General features: G+C 36.4%; 1 protein-coding gene across 1 annotated transcript; it reads left to right on the top strand.

The window, feature by feature from the left end:
- Window positions 1–15: 15 nt before the first annotated feature.
- Window positions 16–21,908, top strand: LOC150033601 (uncharacterized). Its single transcript, XM_090316985.1, has 4 exons — window positions 16–24; window positions 85–435; window positions 1,103–1,194; window positions 21,666–21,908. Exons 1-4 carry the CDS (start codon window positions 16–18, stop codon window positions 21,667–21,669), a joined length of 456 nt encoding a protein of 151 aa, XP_090173111.1. The 3' UTR covers window positions 21,670–21,908.
- The last annotated feature ends 5,987 nt before the right edge of the window (window positions 21,909–27,895 follow it).

Genomic DNA, 27,895 nt, shown 5'->3' with positions numbered 1-27,895 from the left:
AAAAACTAAAAACGGATGTATCATGTTAGTTTTTTAGAAAAAAGAAATCAAATCTTTAATGTTGATTTTAAACCGACGTTTTAGGGACACAAATCCCAAACAATTTTTAATCTTCACATTTACTCTCTTTTGAATCCCTCTCAATCTCTTTCGTCTCTCACCTCCATCTACACAAGTCACGCCAGTAAGAAACCCACGCCACCGCACTTGCAGATTTCCAGTCGCCATCCACTTCCGATCTTGCCCCCATCGTCGACTGTCAGATTTCGCCGTCAGTTGCGTTCTGCCAACTGCCAATCGCCCACGTCCATTCGTGCCAGTCCAGCACGTCGCTCGTTGGTTCATCGTCGATCAGAGAAGCCGATCGCCTTCCGTCTGCGCCAGTTCAGCTACGCCGCTTGTCTTAGTCGACGCCTAACCCTTTGTCTCCACCGGGTTCGTTTCTCTCCCGGATCTCAATCTCTATGAATTTTGTCTCTATTCTCTCTAAGCGTTATCGTGTGGTTAGATTAAAAAAGTGGGAAGACAGACGAGAAGTTACAATTGTTAGGAGGCTTAAGAAGAAAAAAGGAATAATAACAATTGTTTTCCATGGAAACATGCAGATGGAAGAAACAATGAAGAGATTAATCAAGTGGGAAGATAGACAAGAAATTGCTTTGGAGGATTGAATTCCATTAGTATAATAAAGTCACTATTCGACCATAAAGAAAGAAGAAAAGGAAAGAAATAAGTAGTTACTAAAGGTTTTTTTGTTTTGTTGATTTTTTTCCTTGTCCCTCTCTTTTCAATTCTACAGTTTCAATTCCTACCATTTAGAATAAGGATGTCAATATGTCTATGCATTCTTCCTAGAAGAAATTTTTACTCTTAATGTGTTTGAGTAATTCAGAATAACAACTCATATTTGTCCACAATAATTTTGGTTAGAAAGAGAAATGATGACTTAATGCAAAATATTCTCTAAAGTAACTTTGGACTTAATACCCTGTCGTTGTGGTAATGGTGGCAACTTAGAATTGTAGATATGTTATGATTATGACTACTTTTTTATGTCAATTTCTCTCATGTTCTTAGACTGCAATTTCTGTACTTCAATCAGTGCTGCAAGAGGACTTCAAGGCGAACGAGATTGAGGCACTTAAATTTCATCCTCTCTTCTCCAAGAAATATGCTTGAGAATCTGAGATTGAGGTACTTAAATTTAAGGTACTCTGATCTTTTGACTAACCATTTTTTGTATAAGCAAACAAAATATTGGATATATAATGACTTGAAATACTTTCTTTTTCTTTCAGTGAAGTATCTTTATTCTTAATTGATGTATATTAATTTACCAATTCATTATTGGAGGAAACGAGTAGGTTCTAGAAAACAAGTTCATTATGGCAACACTTTCATCCAAATTTCTAAGTTCAGCTGACCACACTTTTGAAACTAATACTTAACCCTTGTTTGAAACTAATATAGAAAATCTAATGAGAGTAGTTGATGATTGGAAGGTTGGTCGAAATGAAGTAATTGGAGGTAATGAATTTAAGTATGATTTTGTGTTTGTTAGCTTAGTTAAATAGTTGGATGAATGAATAGAAATACTGTGAAAGTAGCAGAATAAATTCATCCCTGCTTTGGTATGATTGTGTGATACTGTGATTGTTTGTTTGTACGTTTGTAAGCATCCTCTACCGCTTGCTCCATGCTGAGCCTAAGTTCTTCTTTTGACTTCTATAATAAGGAAATAATTAATATTAGTAGGCTTTTGATTTGTACTTTTAGTTGTTCTGCACTTCATTGTTATACTTACATTATTTTTGTAAGCATCATGAGCACCTTAACTCTTCCACATTTGCAATTCTATTTTATGAACTTTCATCTAATTGTCATATTAAGATTGTGTTCTCTCTTTTATTGTATTGACCGTGCATTTGACATCATGATAAATAAAACATTTTCATTCCTAATTTTGAATTCTTTAACTGTTTTCATTCTTCATTTGAAGTATGTAGTTTATAATCTCTTTCTTTGTTTTGTATTTTTCTTTCTTATGTGAAAAATTACTAGGGTTTTATTTTCCAATCTAGCTTAAAGAAAACACAATTCTTCTTTTTGTGTTTAACCACAAATAGCAGACATGATACTTTAGATTTTTGTTACTCCCTTGCCAATAACAAACATGCTTGGTAAGCTGAAGATGATAATGGTTGAACCAAATTAAAACCAAGGTTTCCTTCTTTTTGTGTTTGATGTCTTGCTTTCATCTTTTTGTTTAGTGGTTAATGTACTTATAGGACATTTTCTTGGGTTATATTTTGGTTTTGAAAATATTTTATATGTATTCTTTTGTGTTTGTCTCATGTTGATATAAACAAATTTAGGTCTTATTATTGATTATTGTTACGTTCACAAGCTTAAGATTATCTAATTTTTCATTGTTATTGTTTGTCTCCACAAAATTCTTTCGAGCATTACCTATATTCAGTTCTTATATTGATTATCTGCTTTCTGAGGATGTGTAATAGTTAAGTAATTTAAAACTAAAATTAAATTATTGGATTCGAAAGCTGTTAAGATAGTTATCTAGATATATGTGTTTATGCTTCATGCATTTTAGACTTGGGTGGGGAGGGCCAATAAAATGAAAGAATTTATGTGGGGTTTCAAAGTTCCATCCTATTTGGTTTTAGTCAAATTTGAGTGTGATCACCTTTATTCTTTTGGCTAAGGTTTCTTTACTTAGAAATGTTATGATTCTCCAATTTGTGCTCATATATTGCAATTTGTGCTCATATAAGTTTTAGTCAATTTATGCTCAAATTACTACATAGTTGGTTTGAATATTATAGTGTTCTAGAAACTCTAGTAGTTCTGTCGAGAGAAGATTGTTATTTGAATGTTGTGTTGGAAGTGCATTTCTTTAAACAAGTATGATATTGAAGTAAAAAAAATTGGTTTTGTTGTATAGTGATGTCATGCTGCTAAATTTTTTCTAAAGCATAAGAGTTAGTAAAGTTAGTAGAACATAGTAACATTCACGAAGTGTTATTTTCATTTTTTTGTTGAAGATATGTTTAGGATCTTTGGGTTTGAAAGTGCATGAGAAATGGATCAACTATAAAGCATAACTATTATGAATTTTCCAATTCTTTATTACGTTCCTTCTTTTCTGGCAAATGTATTGAACTCAACTTTGTTACTGGCTGTTATGATTGTTTGGTCAAATTGATACAACAATCTGTTGACGTGTTTTATTTCCTTTGTTATCTAGTTTTATTTCCTTCTTCCAATAATTTAGTTAATTGTTTTAAGAAAAATATTATTGTTTTAAAAAATATATATTATTGATTTGTACGTGCTTAAGCAGAAAATATATATGTATCTTTTTGTTAATGTCAGTTTTTGACTCTTTGATCGACATTAAAAATAGATTGGACATTTAAAAAAATGAGGCATTAAAAAAAATATCGAACAATTATTGAAAAAAATTGGTAAAAACCCGACATAGAAGATGGTGTATGTACAAAGTCATTTTTCAACCAACATTGAAGAATATTGGCATTGAAATTTTGGTCAGCTATAATGTCGATTTCCAATCGACATTAAAGACCTTTTATAACACGATGCCAATTTTCAACCGACATTGTACCCTTATAAATGTCAGTATTAAACTGACAATAAAATTCAGTTTTGTAGTAGTGAAAATAGATCTTCAATCATATTACATTTGATTATTACATACCCATGCCATTTTTTAAACTAATTTTTCATCATTTTTACCCTTTTCTCTCTCTCTATATACACATTTATATTCATATCGATATTGGTAATCAATATCAATATCGATAATCGATATTAGTGTGAATATCAACAATCTATATCAATAATCAGTATAAATATTAGTATCGATAATCTATATTAATAATCAATATTAGTATCATTATCGATATCAGTACTTTATATCAAGAACCTATATCGATATCCATAATTGAAAAGTTAGGAGGTTTTTGACCCACCAACTTATGACTCTATTGAAATTTGCACATCTATCGAGTAATTTCATCTTATAACATGCATTTTAAACACAAACTTTCTAATTCTAATATGTTAACTTTAGATTTCATAACTCAATTTGGTACCACAAATACCCTCTAAGTATTCTTTTTTTTTTTTTATTCCTTTTATCCATTATCTTTTTAGGCCATATTCACGTGAATGTTAATTAAGATGCCATTTTTATTTTTAAGTGTGATTTTGTGCCCTTTTTTTTACATATTTGTGTGAATAATCCATTTTCCCCTATATTTGATATTTTTTAGATTAGTTTGTTAAAAAATATAATTTAAAAATAAATTAGCAATATCATTTTATTAAATCAAATAATTATAGATTTTGATCAAAATTTATTATTTTTTTAATCTATTTATATGAAGATTATGAGTTTTACTTCTTAAAAAAAAAAACAGATAGTGTGTTTCTCGTTCTTAATATATATATATATATAAATGTATATTTATAGTTTTAGTTTGAGTATTAATTTTTTAAAATATAAAATTTTGAATAAGTAAATTAAAATGATAAAGGGTGTTTCATTCTTAGATCTGAAGGAAACTTGACATGAGGAGATCCTTGAGCGGAAGTAGATCGTCCAAATTCCATTAATTGTTGAATACAAAATTTACCGTAAACATACAAATAGATATGCATTCAAGATTAGCATGCTTTTACAAAGTAAACAGGTTTCAAGAAACTTCACATTTGAAGAACTTTTCTTCAAGTAATCCCTCGTACTTGCCACGAACAGAACTCCTGCTTCGTGGATCTCCATCTTTTCACATGGACACTATCAAACGAGAACCCTCTGTATTCTCTTTTGGGATTCAAAGACTCAAACATGAGTTGTGGGCTTTGCTTGAGTCGTAGGAAGAGGGAAAGAGATGGAGAGGATGAGACGGAAGTTTTCATAGAGAACTTTTCTCTGTGACTGTCAATCGATCAAGAAAATGATCCTCTCAACTTCTTTTATCACTTGTTAGTTTTCTTTGAGAGAATGTGGGGAGGGAGTTATAACTCATTCTCTTTTATTAATTTCAAATACATTAATAAAAAAAAAAAATATAATAACTACTTTATTATATATACACTATATGTTATATCAAATATAACATATAGCCTAAGTTTTATATTGCATCAAATACAAAATAAACTATAGATTTTATTCTCTCTTAACTATACATGACATTTAATATAAATCATATAAATCACATTTATATTAAATCTATTTATATGAATTTCATCCATATAAATGATATTTGAGTCATATCCAAATATTTTAATTCCTCTCAGTATAAATCATATTTATATTTAATTACATGAATCTCATTCATATAATTGGTATTTGAATCATATTCGAATTTCTCTCATAATGTATCAAATACATTATAATTCCCTCAATTAATTTGAACACTTCAAATTAATCCAAAGATTAAATCCTTGTTGAGCTACAGTGGGAACTTTATGGACCTGTAGATTAAAGCTCCAATGGTACTCAGATAATTAATTAAATTCTTTAATTAAATTACCCAACATCCGTTAACTGTCGGTCACTCCACTAAAGATCGACAGCTACACTCTTCGCACTACAGATAAATTTTTGTGTCCATTGGATATAACCAATCAACAGTGCGATGACCCTTCAAAAATTGCTCGTAAGTATAACTGGGCCAAAATACCGTTTTGCCCCTGTAGTTACATCTAACTCCTTAAGTATCACTAATTCCTCTAATGAACAATAAGTCATAGTCCCACTATGACCAAGTCCTCTCGGGCCAAGAGAGGTTGTAGTCACTATGTTCAAGATCCAGAATCAACTTTTAAGGGAGTAATTTATCTACTTGCCCCTGCATCGGGGAAGGGGTGAATTTCGTCAGCTGAGTTTCTAGCTCCCCAGTTAGACGAATCCCTAAAATGGTAGGCTTGTTGAGTTGGAAATCTGGCCAGTTTCACCCATACAAATCAAAGGGTCGCCTTCATTAGTAGAAGTTCACTACTCACTCAGGATTCGGGTCGTGTCACCTATGGTCATCCTAGTGAAATGTAAGTCTCTATTATTAACGACGTTATATAAAGAGACTAATCATTTTGTGGTCCGATCTTATACAAACTCTTTCCATAGCATACCCCTGCTCGAATGTCTCCACATGAATGATCAGGATCAGATCATTTGTAGCACTTTACAACACTTGTAACACCTACAAAGTGGGTCGTATCCGTAGTGTTACCAGGATAAGGTACCAAACCTTATCCATCTACTACATACCATTTAGGTTATCATTTAAACAAGATCCACTTATATGTCTCTACATACTTGTTTAAATTACATGAAATAACCTCGGATCTCAGTTTATTGGATCTAGTATATGCTTATAAAATAACACTTATTTTATAAACAACAATATGTTTATATAGAGTTTACAAACTACAAGATTACAAGGAGATTTAGGACATCATTCTCAATAATCTCCCACTTGTCCTAAAGATTAGGGAGACTAATGTACAATACAAATAAAGTACAAAATACAATAAACAAGGGCATATGCTATACCCCAGTAACATCTCCCACTTGCCCTAGACAATGTGTCGCTATCCTGTAGACCCAGACTTTCTAGATAACCCTCGACCACTTTAGCTGTGAGAGCCTTTGTAAACCGATCAGCAACGTTGTGCTTCGACGCGATCTTTGTGACAATCACATCACTGCGATGCACAATCTCCCGGATCAAATGATATTTCCATTCTATGTGCTTGCTTTTTCGGTGACTCCTAGGTTCCTTAGAATTTTTCATAACACCACTGTTATCACAATAAAGTGTGATGGACAAAGGCATATTTGGAACAACTTTAAATCAGTAAGGAACTTCTTAAGCCAAACAACCTCTTTAGCAACTTCACAAGCAACTATGTATTCGACTTCCATATTGGAGTCCACAATGCATCCTTGCTTGATCCTTCACCATACTATAGCTCTTCCATTCAGAGTGAACACTAACCCTGATGTAGATTTTCGAGAATCCCGATTAGTCTTAAAGTCTGAGTCTGTGTATCCTATAAGGATCAAATCTTTATCTCCATACACGAGCATATAGTCCCTTATTCTCCGAAGATACTTGAGGATCATTTTGACCATCGTCCAGTGATCTAATCCTGGATTGGACTAATATCGACTGGCAATCTCTACTGCATAGCAAATGTCAGGTCTAGTACATAACATTGCATACATAAGGCTACCAATAGTCGATGCATAGGGAATCCGTCTCATTTTCTTAACCTCTGAGGAGTCTTAGGTCACTATTCCTTAGAAAAAACAATTTCATGCTTGAAAGGTAATAAACCCTTCTTGGAATTGTGCATCGAATATCTTACAAGCATCTTGTCAATATACGATGTCTGAGACAAGGCCAACCTCTTGTTCTTACGATCCCTTGTAATTTGGATCCCTAGAACAAACTGAGCCTCTCCCAAATCTTTCCTTTAGAATTGGGCGGCTAGCCATTTCTTAACATCAGTCAGAAAACCTGCATCATTCCCAATAAGTAGGATATCATCCACATACAACATGAGGAAAGCTACTGAGTTATTGATGATTTTCATGTAAACACAAGGCTCATCAACATTCTGATCAAAGCCATAAGATTTTATCGTGGTATCAAATCTTATATCCCAAGAGGTTTGTACCTTTCCATTTACACCTTTTTTCCTCTTGTAGATCCATTTACAACCTATAGGTTTTATCCCATCAAGTTGATCTACAAGCTCCCAGACAAAATTGAAGTATATGGATTCCATTTTTTGATTCATGGCTTTAATCCATTCATCTTTGTCAACATCTTACATTGCTTGCTTATAAGACAATGGATCCTCAACACCATTACCAGATATGATGTTTTGGGTTTCTGTTAAACCTATGTAGCGTACAGGTGGGTTTGTAACCCTCCCACTACGTCGAGGCAATCTCAACTCTTGAGATGGATGATTAGATGAACTGACATCAACAACCCGTGTTGAACTATCAGCCTGTTCAACAACTCTTGTTGAAGTCTCAGCAGTCTCATTAGAAATCTCATTTAAAACAAGTTTACTTCGTGGTTTATGATCCCTCATGTGGTTTTCTTCCAAGAAGGTAGCGTCTGTCAATACAAATACTTTATTCTCACTTGGATCATAGAAGTATCCACCTCTCATTTTCTTAGGGTAACCTACAAATAGACTCACTTTTGAACAAGGTTCCAACTTTTTGGGATTTTCCATAAGAACATGGGCTGGACATCCCTAAATCTTGAAGTGACGTAAACTACCTTTATGACCTCTCCATAACTCAAAAGATGTTTCAGAAATACTCTTTGAAGGAACGTTGTTCAAAATATAAACTACAGTCTCTATTGCATATCCCCAAAATGAGTCTTGAAGATGAGCATAATTCATCATAGATTGAATCATGTCCAATAGGGTTATGTTTCTCCTTTTTGATACACCATTCTATTGAGGTGTACCTGGGGCTGAGAGTTGGGACGTGATTCCATGTTCTATCATATAGTTTTGGAATCTTAAGTCCATATACTTTCCACCACAATCAGATCATAGTGTTTTTATCTTCTTACCTAATAAGTTTTCAACTTCTGTCTTATATTCCTTGAACTTTTCAAGAGCTTCAGACTTATGTTGCATTAGGTATAGATACCCAAATCTAGAATAATCATCTATGAAAGAGATGAAATATTCATACCCACCTCGTGCTCTTACATTCATCGAACCACAAAGGTCTGAATGTATAAGCTCCAAAATTTTCTTGGCTCTATAACCTTTTCCAGTAAAAGGTCGTTTGGTCATTTTACCTTCAAGGCATGATTCACATACTGGTAAAGAGTTTTCTTCTAAACCATTTAGAAGTTCACTTTCACCAACTTCTCAATCCTATTGAGATTGATGTGACCTAACCTTAGATGCCAAAGATGGGGATTTTCTTTAGGAGAAATTTTTGATCTTTTTACAGTTGTTGCTGTTTTGAACAATTTAGTATTGAGCACAACTTTTATGACTAATGGCCTTAGTACATACAAGTTATTTTCCATTGAACCAAAACTTAACTCTATTCCATTCTTAAAAATAAACATTTTATTCTCAGAGAATGAAATGGAATAATTTTGTTCAATCAGACTGGAAACAGAAATTAGGTTCCTCTTGATATGAGGAACTACATATACATTATCTAATAACATATATCGTTTATTGTCCAAAAATAACTTAAGCTTACCTGCCTATAGTAACAGCTGAAACAGCCTCACCAGTACCGACTCTAAGAGTCATCTCTCCAGCTTCCAACTGTTTCCAGGAACTAAATCCTTGATGGGAAGAACACACGTGGTTAGTAGCCCCTGAATCAATTATCCAGACAGAATCATCATTTTCTACTAAGCACATCTCCAAGACAAATAAATCATATTTATTATCTTTGGAATTCTTTCTTTTTTGGAGAGTAGTGGAATCAGCTCCAGAACTCATATCATAAACTCCAAGTTTCATTTCAGAGGACAATCCTCATCGATGAACTTCATCAAAGTTAGCAACAATTACTTTCTCTGTTAGTCCCTTGACATTCAATGTAGACTGGAGTTTATCTTGGGAATTGACACTATTGGTTTCATTATCATCAATCCCGTTTTGCTTGAATGGTGAGAAATTACGTTCAAACAATTCTTGCATTGATTCCATGATCTCATGTGCAATGACCATGTTCTCAAACCTTTTGGCCAATGCATTAAGTATGCTTGCCAAAATGTGAACTCGGGCCCTCGAATTAGCCTTCATCCACATATCATATGCATTATGAACATTTCGTGGTGCATCAGTTGGGACTTGAGGACAATCCTCACTCATGACAAGTTCGAGGTTGTTTACCACGAAAAATGTTTTAATGGATTCTTTCCACGTCATGTAATTAAAACCGGTCAAACTTGAAAAGGTAATAATGAAAAATCACTATTTGACATTTTGCTGAAAAATAAACATATTGATCTACATTAGATTTAGCATAACTCTTTTAAAAAAAAAATCCAATCTAGCAAAATCTAAATGAACCCCATTTAACATCTAATTTTGCAATGATGCTTCAGTGATTTAGGACAAAAACCACCGAAGGGTAGTCAATTTCTCCCTTCACTGAATTGAGACACTTTCAACTAATCATTACACAAGAATAACTCTTATTCCTATAATGACCAGTCATCATATATTTGGTCAAAAAATCATTAACTTGCTTAATAATTTCCTGTAAGTGTGACCCTTCATTTTAGATCCTAGAGTTTCGTCCCAATGAGCCAACCGAAGGGAAAAATTAATTGGGGCAAAAACTAAAGCAACCCTATCCATTTCTAGAGTTCGCTTTGATATTGACCAACTACACAAACCATCCGAAGGGGGACGCTCCCAAGGCGCCTCGAGGTCGTGCAAGAAGGTCTCACGGTGCAAACCAATGAAAGAGATCGTAGGACATGTTGACACACATCCTTCTCCCACTTACTATAAATACTCTCTCCATTCACCTTGATACTGACCCTTACAAATACCATATAAAGAGGGACGCTTCCAAGGCGCCTCAAGGCCAATCATGAATCTCATGATGTGAATATTAAGGGAGAAACATGAGTGGAATAATGACATATCATATATATCTTTTCCTCTCACTGAGTATTTTAATAACCTAGGGTTTAATTTACTTAGAAAAAGTACGACTAATTATTTTTACTAAATGATTGTTTAAGTTTGCCCAAAAGTAGCACTTACTTTGGAAAGTTAAACAATTTTGATTAACATTCATTAAACACTTTAACAAATATTAATTAACAATTGTATGCTTGTAGCAAATCTATCTAATTCACCTTTTCAGGTAGGTTCCCAGGTAGAGGTGTTCCGTTTCTGTTAGCTTAAATATCCCAGCCTAGCCAGAACCCACCTTAGACAAGAGGTCCCTTATAGATATGTTTACTACAAATTTAATCATTTATTGAAATCAATTTAATCCTATTAAACCAATTTAAAAGATTAATCTAATTTCTAATATCATTAGAAATTTGTGAACTTAGGTCTATCTCAATCATATTTTAAAACTATTTTAAAAAATGATTTTATCTAAGTTTGCATGTAACTCTTGGTTATTGATTTTAATTTCATCATTTATTTATAACTCTTATAAAGTAAATGAAACAAATTAAAACTGACATTGCAAGCATTGACATACTTTATAAAATTATAACGTCTATAAGATTACCTAAAGCAATGTCATGCATCATGCAATGTTCATTCATTACTAATATATAACATTTATATAACTAAGTAATGAACCATGACATAGCATACATTCCATACAAGCATTCAACCTTATATTATAACATTTATAATATAAATGATGCATGAATATGCTATAATGCATGCATACATATACTATAACTCTTATATTATATGATGCATGAGCATGCTTTATGTAATTTAAATCATGCATACTAGTATATTTTAACACTTATAATATAAATGATGCATGGTAATAACTGTATAACCTATGGTAGGTTTTAAAACTATATGACATACATTATGGTCATATTATAAACATACATCACATGTATATTAATATTAAAGTTGATGGATCGGGATAGAAAATCTCTAAACAAGGAAATAAAAGGCTAATCTATTACAAAAATGAGTCCACCGGTTTGGAACAAATGAATTGGGTCTTGAACCGCTCACCTCGAACTACTCCACAAAGAACCCTTGCAGCTGATCGTGTAGCAAATGCCTAATCGTCGAGCAGCGAGGCTGTTGGGATTGGTGTCCTAATTCTCCCAGAGTCTTGTTGTTTGTAATGATATCCATTGTTTTATGAATAAAATTACTGTTATTTCATTCTAGCATTTACTCATATCCAATAAACAAAGCTCCATGGTTATCTTATGTAAACTTAAGCATGTATATGTGATATACAAGTGGATCATGCCTTAAGTGATAACCTAAATAGATCTGTAGTATAAAGATTAAGGTGTGATACCTGATCCTGGTGACACTACAGATACAGCTCGCTTTGTAGAGGTTTGCAAATGTTGTAAACTATTACAGATGGTAGATCCTGACTATTCATGTGGAGATGTGCGAGCAGGGGTGTCCTATACAAAGAGTTTATATAAAATCGGACTACGAGATGATTAGACTCTATATATAATGCCGTTGATACTAGGGACTTACATCTCACCTAAACGACCATAGATGACATGACCTCAAACTTGAGTGTTTTAGAAACTCCTGCCTTTGAAGGCGGTCCTTTGAGTATGGGTGAGAGTAGCCAGATTGCCAACTCAACATGCCTACCTTTTTGGGGACTTGTCTAATCTGGGAGCTGGGAACTCATTACACAAGATGAAATTCACTCATTTCCTTAAGCTGGGATAAGTAGAGAGATTTCTCCCTTAAGGGCTGATTCCGGGGATTGAACATAGTGGCCACAACTTCTCTTTAGAAGAAAGGACTCAGTCATAGTAGGACTATAACTTATGTTCATTAGAGGGATCAGTGGTACTTAAGGAGTTAGATGTAATTACAAGGGCATAACGGTTATTGGCCGAGCACGATCTGTGAAGGGTTGTCGCATTGTTGATTGGTTAAGATGGACACATAATATATCTGTGGTAAGGAGAGTTCAACTATCAGTCTTTATTGGAGTGCCTGACAGTTAACAGATGATGGATCCCCTGACTAAAGAGTTTAGTCAGTTATTCACGTACCGTTGGAGCTTCGAGTTATAGGTCCATAAGGTCCCTTTGATAGCTCAATGGATTCAGTTGAGGATCAGTTCTTGGTTTTGATTTGAAATGTTCAAATTGACAAGAGGTAATTCGATTATATATGATATGAACGGTATGATGTATGAGATTAATCTAGTGGAGGATTAATGTAAATGAGATTTACATTAAGTACCATGAAATAGAGAAAGAGCTATGGTTTATATGTTTCATGAGACGAAATATTAAAACTATATGTTATAAATATAGTATAATAAGTTAGTTATCATTTATATTTTTAATAATATTAATTATTGGATAATTAACTTTTTTTCTCTAATAACCATTTGAGTGGGAGGTTATTGGTGGTTTCATGGTAATCGTGAGATAAAAGGAAAAATGTTTTCCTAATTTTAGTAATGTTGAATTTTGTGATTTTGAGATTTCCTCTCTCGAAAATATTCTCACGGAAGTTGTCAAGTAAATAGGATTTACGAAGCGACAACTTGGATAAAGTAAATGATCGTGGAGTGTTTGTAGGTGACAGACACTTAGCTAAGCAATGAGCTAAACGATCACATAGCTTTTGCTAGACGATTGCTTAGCTTTTCCTAAACGATTGGGCATCGACCTATATGATAGGTTCTGCCATCTTCCACTTGTTCAATCGTTTACATGATTGTTGTTTCCTCCGGTCTTTAACCTCAAACCAAGTCCACACAGAGCCGACCCTCTGGATTCTCACACCGAGAATACCAAGGTAGCCTTCTTGGTGGTGTCATACTCAACTCAACACTGTCGAGGTTCTGTGGAGGCTGTTCGTGTTGTTCGGGGTGTTCGTGACCGAGGCGATCGCGTAGTTCGAATGCGCGGTGTTCGTGCAGTATAGTGGTCGTGTTGGACAAGCGTTCGGGTGTGGCTGTGTTCGAGCGTTTGTGATCAAGGAGCTTGGCGATGAGTCTGGAAAATTGTATAGCGTTTATCCTTGATCTTTTGTATTATCATGCTGTAATTTCTGTAATTGATGCATAACCGTATTTTTTTGTTTGTGACTATAATTGTAAAGTTCATATATAAATGTCATTTGGAATGATCTTTCCGCTGCTCATAGAAATCCTCGTATTCGATTTCCTTCAGAGGCATCAAGTATAGACGATCGTTTATATGCGATCATGTAGCTTATAACTATACGATGAGCATGAAAGTCTACACGATCGTGTAGTGAACATCCATGCGTCGAGTATCATATACTATGCGATCGTATAGCTAATGACTATGCGATGAGCATGATAGTCTATACTGTTGGGGTTGATGCCCTAAATCTCGTAAGGTCTTATAGTTTGTAAACACATGTATGAACAAACAGTTTTGTGATTTATAATGTGAGATATTTTATTCAAAACAGTATATGAAATATGAGATATTTTAGTTGCATTAACCACAAACCAATAAACTAAGATCCCTGGTTACCGTTATAACTTAAGCATGTATGTGGAGACATATGAGTGGATCGTGCTTTAAGTGATAACCTAAATGGTCTGTAGTATATGGATAAATGAGGGAAACCTTATCCTGGTGACGTTACGAGAGTGGCCCGCTTTGCAGGTGTTACAAGTGTTGTAAATTGCTACAAATGGTCTGATCCTGACCATTCATGTGGAGACATGCGAGCAGAGGTATCCTATACAAAGAGTTTGTATAAGACTGGACCACGAAATGATTAGTCTCTTTATATAACGCCGTTGAGAATTAAGACTTACTTTTTACTAAAATGACCATAGGTGACATGACCTTAATCTTGAGTGAGTTGGGACTTCCTGCCTATGAGGAAGGTCCTTTGATTAGTATGGGTGAGAGTGGCCACATTACTAACTCAACAAGCCTACCTTTTTGGGGATTCGTCTAATTGGGCAGCTGAGAACTCAGTTACACAATACGTAATTTACTCCTTCCCCAAAGTAGGGGTAAGTAGATAAATTGCTCCCTTAAGGACTGATTCCGGGTCTTGAACATAGTGACCACACCAAAGAGAGGACTCAGTCATAGTAGGACTATGACTTATTATTCATTAAAGGAATCAGTGGTACTTAAGGAGTTAGATGTAACTATAGGGGCAAAATGGTAAATTGGCCCAACTGTACTTACGAGCGATTTGTGAAGGGTCATCGCACTGTTGATTAGTCATATGGACACAAAAATATATCTATAGTGCGAAGAGTGCAGCTGTCGGTCTTTAGTGGAGTGACCAACAGTTAACAGATAGTAGATCTCGTGACTAAAGAGTTTAGTTAGTTATTCACGTACCGTGGAAGCTTCAAGCTACAGGTTCATGAGGTCCCCTTGGTAGTTTAATGGGTTCAAGTTGAGAATCAGATTTTGGGTTGATTTGAAGTGTTCAAATTAACAAGAGGAAATTCAATTATATATGATAATTGATATGATGTATTAGATACGTTAATTGGAGGAATTAATATAAATATAATTTATATTAAATACCATAAAATAGAAAAAGAACTATGGTTTATATGTTTCATATGATGAAATATTAAAATTATAGGTTATAAATATATTATGATAAGTTGGTTATCATATTTATTTATAATATATTAATTATATGATAATTAATTCTTTTTCTCTAACAACCGAATTGAGTAGGAGGTTATTGGAAGTTTTATGGTAACGTGAGATAAAAAGAAAAATTGTTTTCCAAAATTGATAGTTGATTCATTTGGAAAATCTCACGAAAAAGGTTATCAAGTAAAAAGTGTTTTTACCAAGCGATAACATTGAGAGCATATACGATTGAGATATGAGTTGACTATACGATAGTTACTCGCTTGATCGTTGCTACACGATCAATTAGCAAAGTCTATACGATAGGCTTCATCTTCTCAACGATCAAGTACATCGTCTATACGATAGACAGTCTTCATCTCCCACTTACTGGATCGTCTACCTCGTGTTTTCCTCAATCCAAGATCATACAGAGCCCACAACTCCTGCATTCTCACACAGAGAATACCGGTGGTGTTCTAATTCAGTTCGAGGATCGAGTAGGACTCGATTGGGTTCGAGGTGCATCCAGTTGTTCGTGTTGGATTTTTCATTCGTTGTGTTCGTGTTTGTGCTGACTGAATGATTTGCTGAACAATCGAGGGATATTTGAAGAAGAGTTCTTCAAAGGTATGCATACTCTATCCCTTGTTTGTTCCCTTTTAAGTAGCATGTTGTAATTGCATACTCTATCCCTTGTTTGTTCCCTTTTAAGTAGCATGCTGTAATTTCTATTTATGCATAATCTGTTTGTTTCCGTTTAGACTGTAATTGTTGTGTTTATTCTGAATGGGATTTGGAACCATCCACTTTCGCTGCTCAAAGGATCTTTGTTTAGATTTCCTTCAATTGGTATCAGAGCCAAGTTGTTCTGATATTCCAAATTCCATTGTTGTATTGAACTTCCTTTACAGTCATGGTGGGTTTTAAGTTTTCTACAATGCGTTTAAGAGTTAAATGTGTTTGTGGATGTGTTGATGGATGTTTATGGGATGATTGCCTCTGTTTAAAGCTTTCTTTAATTTTACAAAGTATTAATTTGTAAGGGCCCCTGCATTTTTAGGCATAATTAACAAGCAATCAAGTCTGTATTCAAAGTGTTTGAAGTGTTTTGAGTCGTTCATGATGAAGTTTCGAAGCATGGAGATGTCGTTCTCCTCGAGGAAGAAGACCAAAGGTTGGTCGCATCGTGTAACCCAGGCTAAACGATCGTGTAGAAAATTTCTACCCGATCGTGTAGTATTTACTAAACGATCTTGTAGAAGATGCTAAACGATTGTGTAAAGAGTTTACTCTATCGTGTAGTGTTGCCTGCTCGATCGCATGGACGCTTGGGGTAAATGATCGCATGGAGTATTTGATGCTCGTCGTTTAATAGGTGCGCGCACTAAATGATCGTGTAGTCCAGCATGCTTCATCGCATAATCACTGGCTACACGATCACCCGGTATACGATACTTTACGCTTGCTCAGCGATCGTTTAGACGATTATGCTTCAATGCATCGTTGTCGTCTACTTGATCATTTAAGGCATGCATTGCACGATGTGCGTTGCACGATCATGTGACCTTCATGCTTCATCGCATCCTCGATCGTTGCTAAACGATGCTCATACAACGTTGCTAGATGATCACAAGGAGCTATTACACGATTAAGGAGACGTGATCTTCGCCCTTACGGTTCAAGACTCGGTTCGCCTTTTTGAACTGGTGGACTCAATGCTCTTTGTAATAGTTAGCTTTATTCTTAAGGATTTGAGGCTAATTATCCCAGTCCATCAACTTTTACTTGATGTACATGAGATATATGTTTGTATATAGGTCATAGTGTATGACATATAGATTTAAAACCCATCTTAGGTTATGCATTTTATTCATGCATCATATATTATAAATGTTATAATATAGTAAATGGCATGATGAAATTACAAGAAAGCATGCTCATGCATCATAAAATATAAGAGTTATATTTATGCATGCATTAAACATATTCATGCATCATCTTTATATTATAAGAGTTATAGTATAAGGGTGTATGAAAGTATATATGCTTGTTTCATTACTTTGTTATATAAAAGTTATATAAAAGTAGTAATGACTGAACAATGCATGGAGCATGACACTTAGGCTTATTTATAAGAGTTATGAATGCCTTGTATTTGTTGCTTCGTATTGTGGATGGTTTTAGTTGTTTCCTGTTATAAGTGTTATAATGGAAATTAGAACTAAAATAAATAAGAAAGAGTTGCATGCGAACTTAGGTGAACTCATGTTTTAAAAGGGTTTTAAAATTTGATTGAGGTAGACCTAAGTTCATGGTTTTAATGAGATTAGATACCTTAGTTTAATCTTTTGAATCGGTTTAATAGGATTAAACTGATTTGATAAAAGATTAAATTTTTCATAAATCTATCTATAAGGAACTTTTTGTCTAGACTAGGGTATTTAAGCTGACGGAAACGGAACATTCCTACCTGGGAACCTACCTAAAAAGGTGAATTAGATAGATTTACTACAAGCATGCAACAGTTGATCAAAGACTTCATTAAAATGTTTAATGAATGATGACAAAAGTTGTTTAACTTTCCAAAGTAAGAGTTACTTTTGGGCAAACCTAAAAAGTCACTTAGTTAAAATCATTAGTCATGTTTTTTCTAAGTAAACTAAACCTTAGGTTTTAAAATACTCGGTAGGAGGAAAAGATATATATGATATGTCAATTCCACGCACGTTTCTCCCTTAATGTTCACACCGTGAGATTCATGTTTGGCCTCGTGGTACCCTGAGAGCATCCCCCTTCGGATGGTGTTTGCACGAGTCAATATCAAGATGGACGGAGAGAGTATTTATAGTAAGTGGGTGAAGGATGTGTGTCAACATGTCCTGCGGTCTCCTTCATTAGTTTGCACCGTGAGATCTTCTTGCACTGCCTCATGGCACCCTGGTAGTGTCCCCCTTCGGATGGTTTGTGCGGTTGATCAATATCAAGGTAAACTCTAGAAATGGATAAAGTCGCTTTAGTTTTTGCCCCAATTTGATCTTTTCCCTTCGGATTGACTGTTTGAAGCGGAACTCTAGGATCTAAAATGAAGGGTCACACTTACGAAAAATTGTTGAGCAAGTTAATGATTTCTTGACCAAATCAATGATGGCTAGTCGTTATAGGAACAAGAGTTGTTCTGGTGTTAATGACTAGTTAAGAGTGTCTCAATTCAGAGGAGGGATAAATTGACTACCCTTCGGTAGCTTTTGTCCTAAACCACTGAAGCGTCATTTCAAAACTAGATGTCACATGGGGTTCATTTAGATTTTGCTAAACCAGATTGCATTTTGTTTTCATGAGTATTTGCTAAAATCTAATGTAGATCAATGTGTTTTTTTTTCCAGCAACATGTCATTGTGTGATTTTCCATTAGTTGTCTCTTTTAATTTGACTAATTACATACATTGGAAAGAGTCTGGTAAAATGTATTTCTGTAAACCTCGTACTCCATTTTTCCTACATAAGTGAGTAACAGGCGTGCTAAGTAAAGTTGTGAAAGGAGGTAAATAAAGTAGGATGATGGAAGAAGAAAATTCTAAGTGTTAGAAATACTTAGTCATGGGTGAGTTTTAGATAGTATAACAAGTGAAAATTGGCTAAGTATGGAAGCCAAGTGTCGGTATGCATTGATGGAGAAGTATGGACACATGAGGTTGTGTGTGTAGCAACCAAGGCTTGTAGAGGCTAAGTGCTAAAGATAAGGGTGAACTATGCGTAGGTACTAAGGATGAACACATGAGTTGAAAGGCATGATGCGTTGATAAGGATTGTGGCAGCCAAGGGGCTTGCGAGGTTATTTGGGCGTTGAAGAAAGCCAAAGTGTGGCCAGGAGAAAAGCTATGTGTAGCAAAGCATGCGGAAGCCTCAAGCATGGGCACTCGACGTTGGAGATGCACGCGCAGGATGATTGTGTAGCAAATGAGTTGCTCTACACGATGAAGTAGGTGATCATCTAGCTTATGAGCGGCGTTACGCGATGAGGTAGGCAATCGTGTAGCAAATGCGCGGAACTAAGCGATGCGGTAGGTGATCGTGCGGTGAAGTGCGGCACTAGACGATATGAAGGGTCGCACTAAGCGATAGTGCTATGCGATGGACGATAGCGTTAAGTGATGAGGAGTTGGAACTGCACGATCGGCATCAGCGCTAGACGATGAGCTGCATGACAAGCGCTAGACGATAGCCGTTGGGCGCTAGACGATGGAGTATGCGATGTGCGCAAGGCGTTGAAACTCGATGCACGCTAAAGTTATGCTATGAGGCGAAGGCCTAACACTTGGTTGATATGTTAAGACTAAGCTGTGGGCTAGGACATGCGTTGGCTTAGGAATATGCGACGAAAGGAGGGACACAATAGCCTCTAAGTGAACTATGCATTAGCCAAATTGGGCAATGCATTGTGGAGGAGATATGCAACCATGTGGTTGCAAGTGTTGGCTTGGGAGCTGACCTTTGCGTCGATAACCAAGAGGAAAGGATAATCTTAGTGATTGATCAGCTAAGCTAATTTTCATACTCAGGTTTGATATTATCCTTTAAGGATGAGGTGGCAGCTTGATGTTAAAAGGAGAACATACAATTGCTAGTTTAAAAGGGAAGCTCGACTTCAAAGAGAGGTTTTGAGAAATTCGCTCGTGCAAATGGAGTAATTTCAGAGCCATTCAAACTCTAAGTATGTCTAGTTGCTGAGATTGAAATGCCAGAAGGAGATTCTAGTGGAATTGAGTTGGAGAATGAAGAATCCGGCAGAAGGTCGAATTCTCAGGTAAGTTTAGGCCAGTCTTGATAATCTGAGGATTCCGGCTCAACCACGAGGAATTCTGAGCTGAAGTTTTATGTTAAGCTTACTAAGAAATTTTAGAGAATGTTTGTAGAAGGAAATTTCATGAAAAGAGGCCTGGAAAATTAGTTATTAAAATTGTAAGTTAAATTTGGAATCTTGAACAAGCAGGCAGCTGCTTGGGTTGAACAAGCAAGCAGCTTGAAGGTCTTGACGATGATGTTGAGCACATGCGTTGAAGGCTGAATTGGCGCAAGGATGCACTGAGAAGAATTAGACCATGCAACGCATATTGAAGTCGTAAGCACAAGTGCTGTGTAGGCGTTGGTTCTACAGGCAGGTGCACAAGGTGTTGGGCGCAAGGTTGTGTTGGAGCTTATGAGTGTGACCAGAAGAACGCATGGGGCATGCGTTGATGTGCCACAAGACGAGCGCATGAGCTAAACGATGGGCGCAAAGGTTGCTATGCGATGGGCCATGCAATGGGAAGTAGGTGTGGGCTCGAAGCTTGGCCGCATAGGAGGCTTGAACGCCTAAGCAAGGCATGGATGCAGGCCATGGACACATAGTGAAGGAGTTGTTGCCTAATCAAGTTAAGGCCTAAGAATTTGGCTAAGTGTTCAATCCACACTGAGCATATACATGAAGAGGATTTCCAAAGAATGTGAGTGACTCTAAACGCTTTAATGTTTTAAGTAAATTGCTAATGCTTATGAATGTCTAGCAAGGCATGTTACTGAAAGCTATTTATGACAACTATTCTCAAATAGTTACCAAGCAACGTATCTCACATTAATGTTATGTTTATGCTATGCTTTTCAATGAACATGAGGATGCGTTAGTATAGAATGCTTTTGGGCAACTAAGTCATTAAGAGATAAGAATATGTAAGTTCAGTATGAGTAGCTCAGTACTGAAGGACTAGATGAGAAGGTACTGAAGCTTTGCCTTAGATTTGAATAGCTCGATACTGAAGGACACGGAAAATGTATCCGAGCAGCTCGATATTGAAGGACACGGAGAATGTATTTGAGCAATAGTACCTAAGGTATGACGGTACTTAAACTAGAACCATACGAATGTAAGAAAAGTTTTTATTGGTAGTATTGAGATCATTCCACACTAGCTATGAATTGACGTTGAGGAATTGAGTAAAGGTTCTCTCTCAACTAAGGTTGCAAAGTATGTTTTTAGGAAGTGAACAAAAGGGTTCCTTCCCAATTAAGTAGTAATACAGTATAGAATGATAAAGAGTGAGCAAAAAGGCCACTCTAGACTAATAGACCAAGGCATAGTCCAGAAAAACATAAAATAATGCTATATGATGTTAATGATGACATGAATAATAGTTGCCAAGTTTATGTTTTCAGTTAAAGCTTTCAGTTTTAATATCAGATTTATGTATGAAAGTTATGCTTTAAATGTTAGTCACGCACTAGGCTTCTAGCTCATGTTTTCAAATGTTTTCCTTTCAGGTAGCGGTCAGTTCCCAAAAGACTTCTCTATTGCTGCTCTGCCACTCAAAGAGTCACCTTGAAAGAAGCTTAATTGAAGACCTGTATTAGTTAGTACACATGTGTCTATCAGATAGGGACTAGTACTCTAGATGGGGCTCACTTGGTTGTAATATTCATGTATGAACAATGTTATGAAACCCTGTAATGTAAATGTGTTAAGTTCTGAGTTAATTTGTTTAGTATATTGATGAATTGTACGTATTCAGGGTTTGAGAAAATTTAACAAGTTAGATAGGCAGTAAGTGGCAACAAAAGGGTTGGTAACTACTGCAGTCACCACTCCAACCAGCTTAAGAGGGTAATCTGGAGCGGGGTGTGAAAATTTTTGTTGTAAACGAGCTCGAGTTTGTCATGGTTGAGGAATGTCCTCAAGTCCCGACCCTTGATGCACCGTGAAATGTTCATAATGCATATGAGGTGTGGATGAAGGCTAATTCGATGGCCCGACTTCACATTTTGGCTAGCATACCTGATGCATTGGCCAAAAGGGTTGAGAACATGGTTATTGCACGTCAGATCATGGACTTGTTGCAAAAATTGTTTGAATGTCAGTTTTCACTTTTTGAGAAAAAAGGGATGGATGACAAAGAAACCAGTAGTATCAGTTCCTAAGATAATCTCCAGTCTTTCTTGAATGTCAAGGGACTAAAAGAGAAAGCAATTGTTGCTGACTCAGATGGAGTTCATTGACGAGAATTGTTCTCTGAAATGGAACGTGGAGCTTATTTAGGTTCTGATACTGATCCCACTACTCTCAAGAAGAGGAAGAAGTCTATAGACAGTAAATGTGATTTATTTATCTTGGAGAGATGTTTGGTAGAGAATGATGATTCTGCCTGGATATTTGATTCAAGTGCTACTAATCATGTAAGTTCTTCCTACAAAGGATTTAATTCCTGGAAAAAGTTGGAAGATGGAGAGTTGACTCTTTGAGTTGGTGTAACGACATAAACTATACAATGATGCAAGCAAGGTTTAAGTTCATGTCCCCGTTACCAGTTTCCCGGCAACGACGCCATAAACTTGTAACGACATAAACTATACAATGATGCACGCAATGTTCAAGTCCAGGTCCCTGTTACCAGTTCCCCGGCAATGGCGCCATAAACTTGTAACGACATAAACTATACAATGATGCATGCAATGTTCAAGTCTAGGTCCCCGTTACCAGTTCCCCGACAACGGCGCCATAAACTTGTAATGCAGTAATTTGTAATGCAATGCAAGCCCATGCCATAAACTTGTTGTGACATAGATTTTATGCGACGATATGTGATACTACTTCTAGATATGCGTTATTAACAAATGTTCTTGTAGTATGCCGTGCATTGTCACAAGTTTCCTTGCGTTGAAACCAAGTATAATTTCATCGCAAGTTTCTCGGTGTGATCCAAGGTCGAACACAGGGACTGTTTTAGGTTATTGCGTTATGTTTGTGATACATGTGACCAGGGGTTTTTCAAATTAATAAAGATTTTGTGTACAAGTAATTAAACAGGCTATAAAGTAAAGTAAGCGGTAAAAATGCGTTAATAACATAAATTGCGTTAAAGTAAATTGCGATAAAGTAAATCTAAGCTAAGATGATACAAGATACAAGATTCATGATACAAGATACTGAGGTCAAGGCTAGCTGTGAAGATTATGCAAAGATCGTGTAATGTGGTGACAAGTCTTATGTACGAAGCAGAAACATAAACGATAACTAATATAAACAGCACAAGCTCCTTAATTACGTTGATGATATAAGTATTGTTCCATTTTTCCCTTGGCGTACACCTCTCGATGATCAGCCACGTTCCCACATCTCTGTGGTGAAACAGGGATGAACGTAATGAATGCAAGGTTGCTTCCATCTCTGGAAGTACTACTCGCTTTAGGTAATGTATTCTTGTAACCTTCTCTCGACAGATCAAAATGACATCTTCACTTCTGCTCTTACAGGTGAAGATGTCGTCTAGCATGCCTTAGCAAAACACATTTATCTCTTTAGCACAGTTTAAGTTACTCATTTAATCCATATTAATTACCAAGGTATTAAGAAAACTTCATGGAGAAATCGATTAATGGAGGAGCAGAAATAGACAAAAAAGTGATAATGAAAGTGATCGAAAATTCAATAAAACTATTTAGCGTCCGATACATGGTTTTTTGAATGAAGAGATCAAGAAGATGAAATATACTTGATGAAATAGAGTTAGAAACAAATACAAATAAGCGCCAACATCTTAGCGCCGATCTGGATGGAGATTTTCTTGCCGGCGTGGATGAAGTGAACGAATGAATGAGCTTCCCTCTCAGGCTTGCTCAACCGGTAGCAAGGATCTAAACATAGAGCTTCATGGCGGGGATCTGGCAGATTTGCACTGAGACTCACCTATCGCCCTTGTCTCTTCTCTTCCCGGATTTCTTTCGATCAGTACTCAGCTCAGCCTTTCTCTCAATAATCCAGCAGTAATTAGCCCTCGTATCAATTATACCCGTATCCAGTATATCTTCTCTGAATTCTATGGGGGTATTTATAGGTGAAAAGCTTTGACACTTGGCTTGTGGACCCCACTTCTTGTTATGGAAATTCCGAAGATGGAGGAATAAATATTCTTTCTGTTATGCAATCAGACCGTCAAATCTGCACAACGGTTAGTTGTACACGTGTCACAATCCTCCGTGTTTGCGTTGCTCAGCTGCATCTTTCGATCGATTTCTCGCATGCGGTGTTGTTTTTATTACCGCATGCGGTTGAAATTCAGCTCTAGATCGACTGTCGCATTGCGTTAATCGTCTCTTCATTGTGATTGACGAGCGCAATGTGACAGAGATGGGTTATTCAATTTCTCATTGATCCTTGATCGCAAGCAGTGACTTGGTTTCCTGTAAAACAGAGTAAAAATATCCTCTTCTACCATCTTGACGATGTTAGTGGGTGTAATTGCGATAATTCATAATTATTGTATTTCTGAGCTACTTTTCATACAACCGACACATATTAATTCACTTTTGGCCGCAATATCTAGATAAGGCAGCATAAATAACTTGTATTTCTACAAGTTATCACACCCCCAAATTTAGATATATGTTTGTCCTCAAGCATATCTTCTACTAAGGCAATAAAGCTAAATTCCTCTTCTATATTTTTGCGTCGATTGGCTACTCCGAATGTTACACTTAGGCACATTTCTTAACAACGCATTTTCCTTCTATCCTTGCTAATTCTGAACAAAGCCTTATTCTTCTATATAACAAAATTCTACTCAAAGATTCTTTTCAAGTTTTCAAAATAGAATGCTTATCTCTTCTTTGTCAAAACAACTTGATATATCTACATGCGGTGGTCAAACTTTGCATTATTTATTAGAGACTGTTGGTCATGGTTACACTCTTCGTTTTGGTTTGCTCCCACGGTGTCATGCAAACATCCAACTACAGTTGTATACCAATTTCAACTTTAACTCATGATATTCAGAGGAGTTGTCTCTTACACTCTTTTATTTTCTTTTCATATTGCATTGTTTTTTGAAACCCACCTTCGTTTTGGCTTGGTTCTACGGGTATCATATGAACATCCAACTATGAGCAGACTTCTTTCACAACTAAACTCTTATCAGGTTGGGAGCATTTTTGAAGTTTTCCCTTGCGCTGACATTGGAGTTTGGCAATTTAATTTTTTTTTTTTGTAATGAAAATGAACGCATTTTCTTGAAGATCGCATATTCTTGATCTTTATCTGCTCAGACCTTCCCCACCCCCAAATTTAAAGATAAGCAAGGTTCTCATTGCGTTGTTTGGATAGACTAGACAAACACTTAGAATAAAAATTTCAAAAAGAAGGTTTGAGCAAAACTTTGAAAGATAAAAGGTAAAGTACTGCTAAACTAAGAATTAACTAAGTGTTGGTCAGAATTTACAAAGTATGCGAAATGTTTCTAAGTATAAACATATAGTACATCATGGCAGCGCAATAAATAACGCTAAAGTAAAAGATCAGAACATCACAAATATTGACAAATGATGATAAAGAAAAAGGCACAGGCAAAAAGGAGTGAATATGTACTCATTTGTATTGAATATTAACAAAGTATACAAATAATTAAAAATTAATGCAATACAAAAATTGTTGCCTTTACAAAGAATCAAAGAATTTCGTTAACTTAGAAAAATAATGAATTGAATAAAAATATAGAATGGCCACAAAAAAATGTAAAGATTATTGTTAAGGAGCAGGAGGGACTTGAGGAGGATTTTGAGGTGGTACTGTAGAAGCTTCTTCAAAATTCAATTGCTGCCTGAGATGCGAAGGCACCATGGGACCATGAAGATATGCGGTGAGAAAATTAAAGTACTCATGGTTGCGTTCCGCAATCTGTCTTTGGTGGCGATGGACTTAATAAATATTGCGCTGAGTATTGATCAACGCCTCTCTTGACATAGCAGCACTATGTTGTATATCGTCAATTTGCTCCATTACCACATCAAATCTCTGGTTGAAGAAGGCTTGTTGTTGAGCGAAGAGTTGTTGTTGGTCGGAGAAGAGGGTCCACATTTCAGCTAACTCTGCAGCTAAGGAAGGGATGGAAGGTTGTGCCTGCGATGTCTCGCCAACATCGTTTTGGGGTTGGGCAGAGGTGCCTTCACCCAAATCGTATGGGTCATCAATATGCGGCGGTGGAATGAAAGGTTGAAGTGATGAAGCTGCAGGTGAGTAAATTGGCAGGTATGCAGTTGGAGAATTTGGAGTGAGGAGGAGGTTGGTAAAATGCTCATGGAGTGGAGAAGAAGGTTGTGCGGGTGGGCTCAAAGGGCTTGGATGGTGGATTACTAAGGGTAAAGGGTCCAAAGGTTCTGGATCTTGCGTTGTTTCTTCTTGGATTTTCCCTTTTCCTTTATCATCTCTGCGCTATCTCTTTGGCCTGGGTTCTTGCAGCGCATTGAGATCGATTGCGGGCCTCTTTAAGGGTAACTCTGGGCAATGCGGAGAGTCTTTAAGGAGCAACCTCATGATTTTGATATTGATGAGGCCATGGACTTCTTCCATGGGTTCCTCCTCAATGCCTATGCCCACTGACAGGCAAGACTTGAAACAGTCCATGGAAAGAAGTATTTTCCTCTAATATGCCCCACAAAGCCTCGAATTTGACTTGCGATCAACCGACCCATATCGATAGGAATGCCGCGCGCAATGCAGTATGCAGCCATGACTCGATCCCTTGAAATGGTCTTATCATGAGAAGTTGGGATCAACCGCTTTTTAACCAGATAAACCCAAAGCCTTGCCTCCAGAAGCAGAGTCTTGGACGCCAGGGTCTTGATGCCTTTTAAAGAATCCGACCACTTCGTGCTCGGTTGCGTTAATACTCGTAGCACATCTTCCAACTTTGTTCTGTGGGATCATCAATGATTTTGTTACCCAGTGCATTCGGGTTATCCTTCATTTGGTAAAGTTCATTGATGTTCTTTGCGCTGAAAGGCACCACTTACCTTTTTATGGTCACCACATCCTTGGTGCCATGTAGCCGTCCATGGTAAAAGTCACGCATTACCTTTGGAACAACAACGGCTGGGAACTAGCAAAATGTGTCCCAGCCATGCTCCATGATCACGCTCGTGATGAGGTCAGGTAGTGGCGTTGGCGCAGGGTAAAAGCCCATCTTCATCAACAAGTCGTCATTTTCTTTCTTTCTGGATGGATGTGCCTTTGCCAACGCGGGCTTGCTGCTTTCTGCGACCGCTTTGCCCTTTCCTTTAGCCAACGTAAGGCGGGATTATTGCCTTTGTTTTCTTTCCTGTTCCTTGCGTTGTTCCTCCTTCTCTCGCTCTGCGAGTTCTTTACCCTTCTTCTTTTGTAAGCACCTCCTATTAGCTTCGCGTTTATTCTTCTTCTCCTCTTCCGATCTCTTTTTCTCTTCTTCCTTCTTCTTTTTCTCTTCCTTTTCTTCTTCTCTTTCTTCTCTCTCGAACTCTTCTACAAACTGCTTAGAGGCCAGCAACAGACGTTGTTCCTCCTCGCTCCACCTTATTTCTTCAAACCTTGAGATCTCGTTATTGCGGTGAACTTCCTCATCATTCAATCTTCTTCTTCTATCCTCTTTTACGGTGATGAGTTTCGCCCGTTCCATTTTCTCTTGTCTCTCTTCCTGCTCCCTCATCCTCTTTTCCTTTTCTTCTATTGTGTTGATCAAAATTAAAGGGTC

The sequence above is a fragment of the Benincasa hispida genome, chromosome 9 (assembly GCF_027475165.1).
Source record: "Benincasa hispida cultivar pf3 chromosome 9, pf3_genome.v1.1, whole genome shotgun sequence".
Classification (NCBI taxonomy): domain Eukaryota; kingdom Viridiplantae; phylum Streptophyta; class Magnoliopsida; order Cucurbitales; family Cucurbitaceae; genus Benincasa; species Benincasa hispida.
Note: the sequence above shows the minus strand (reverse complement) of the source record. Positions and strands in the feature narration are given on the sequence as shown.

What these genes read in the sequence shown, in the direction of transcription:
- LOC150033601 (XM_090316985.1), top strand. An exon ending in TAACCCTTTGTCTCCACCGG is followed by an intron (nt 436 to 1,102) that starts GTTCGTTTCTCT and finishes TACTTCAATCAG; the next exon opens with TGCTGCAAGAGGACTTCAAG.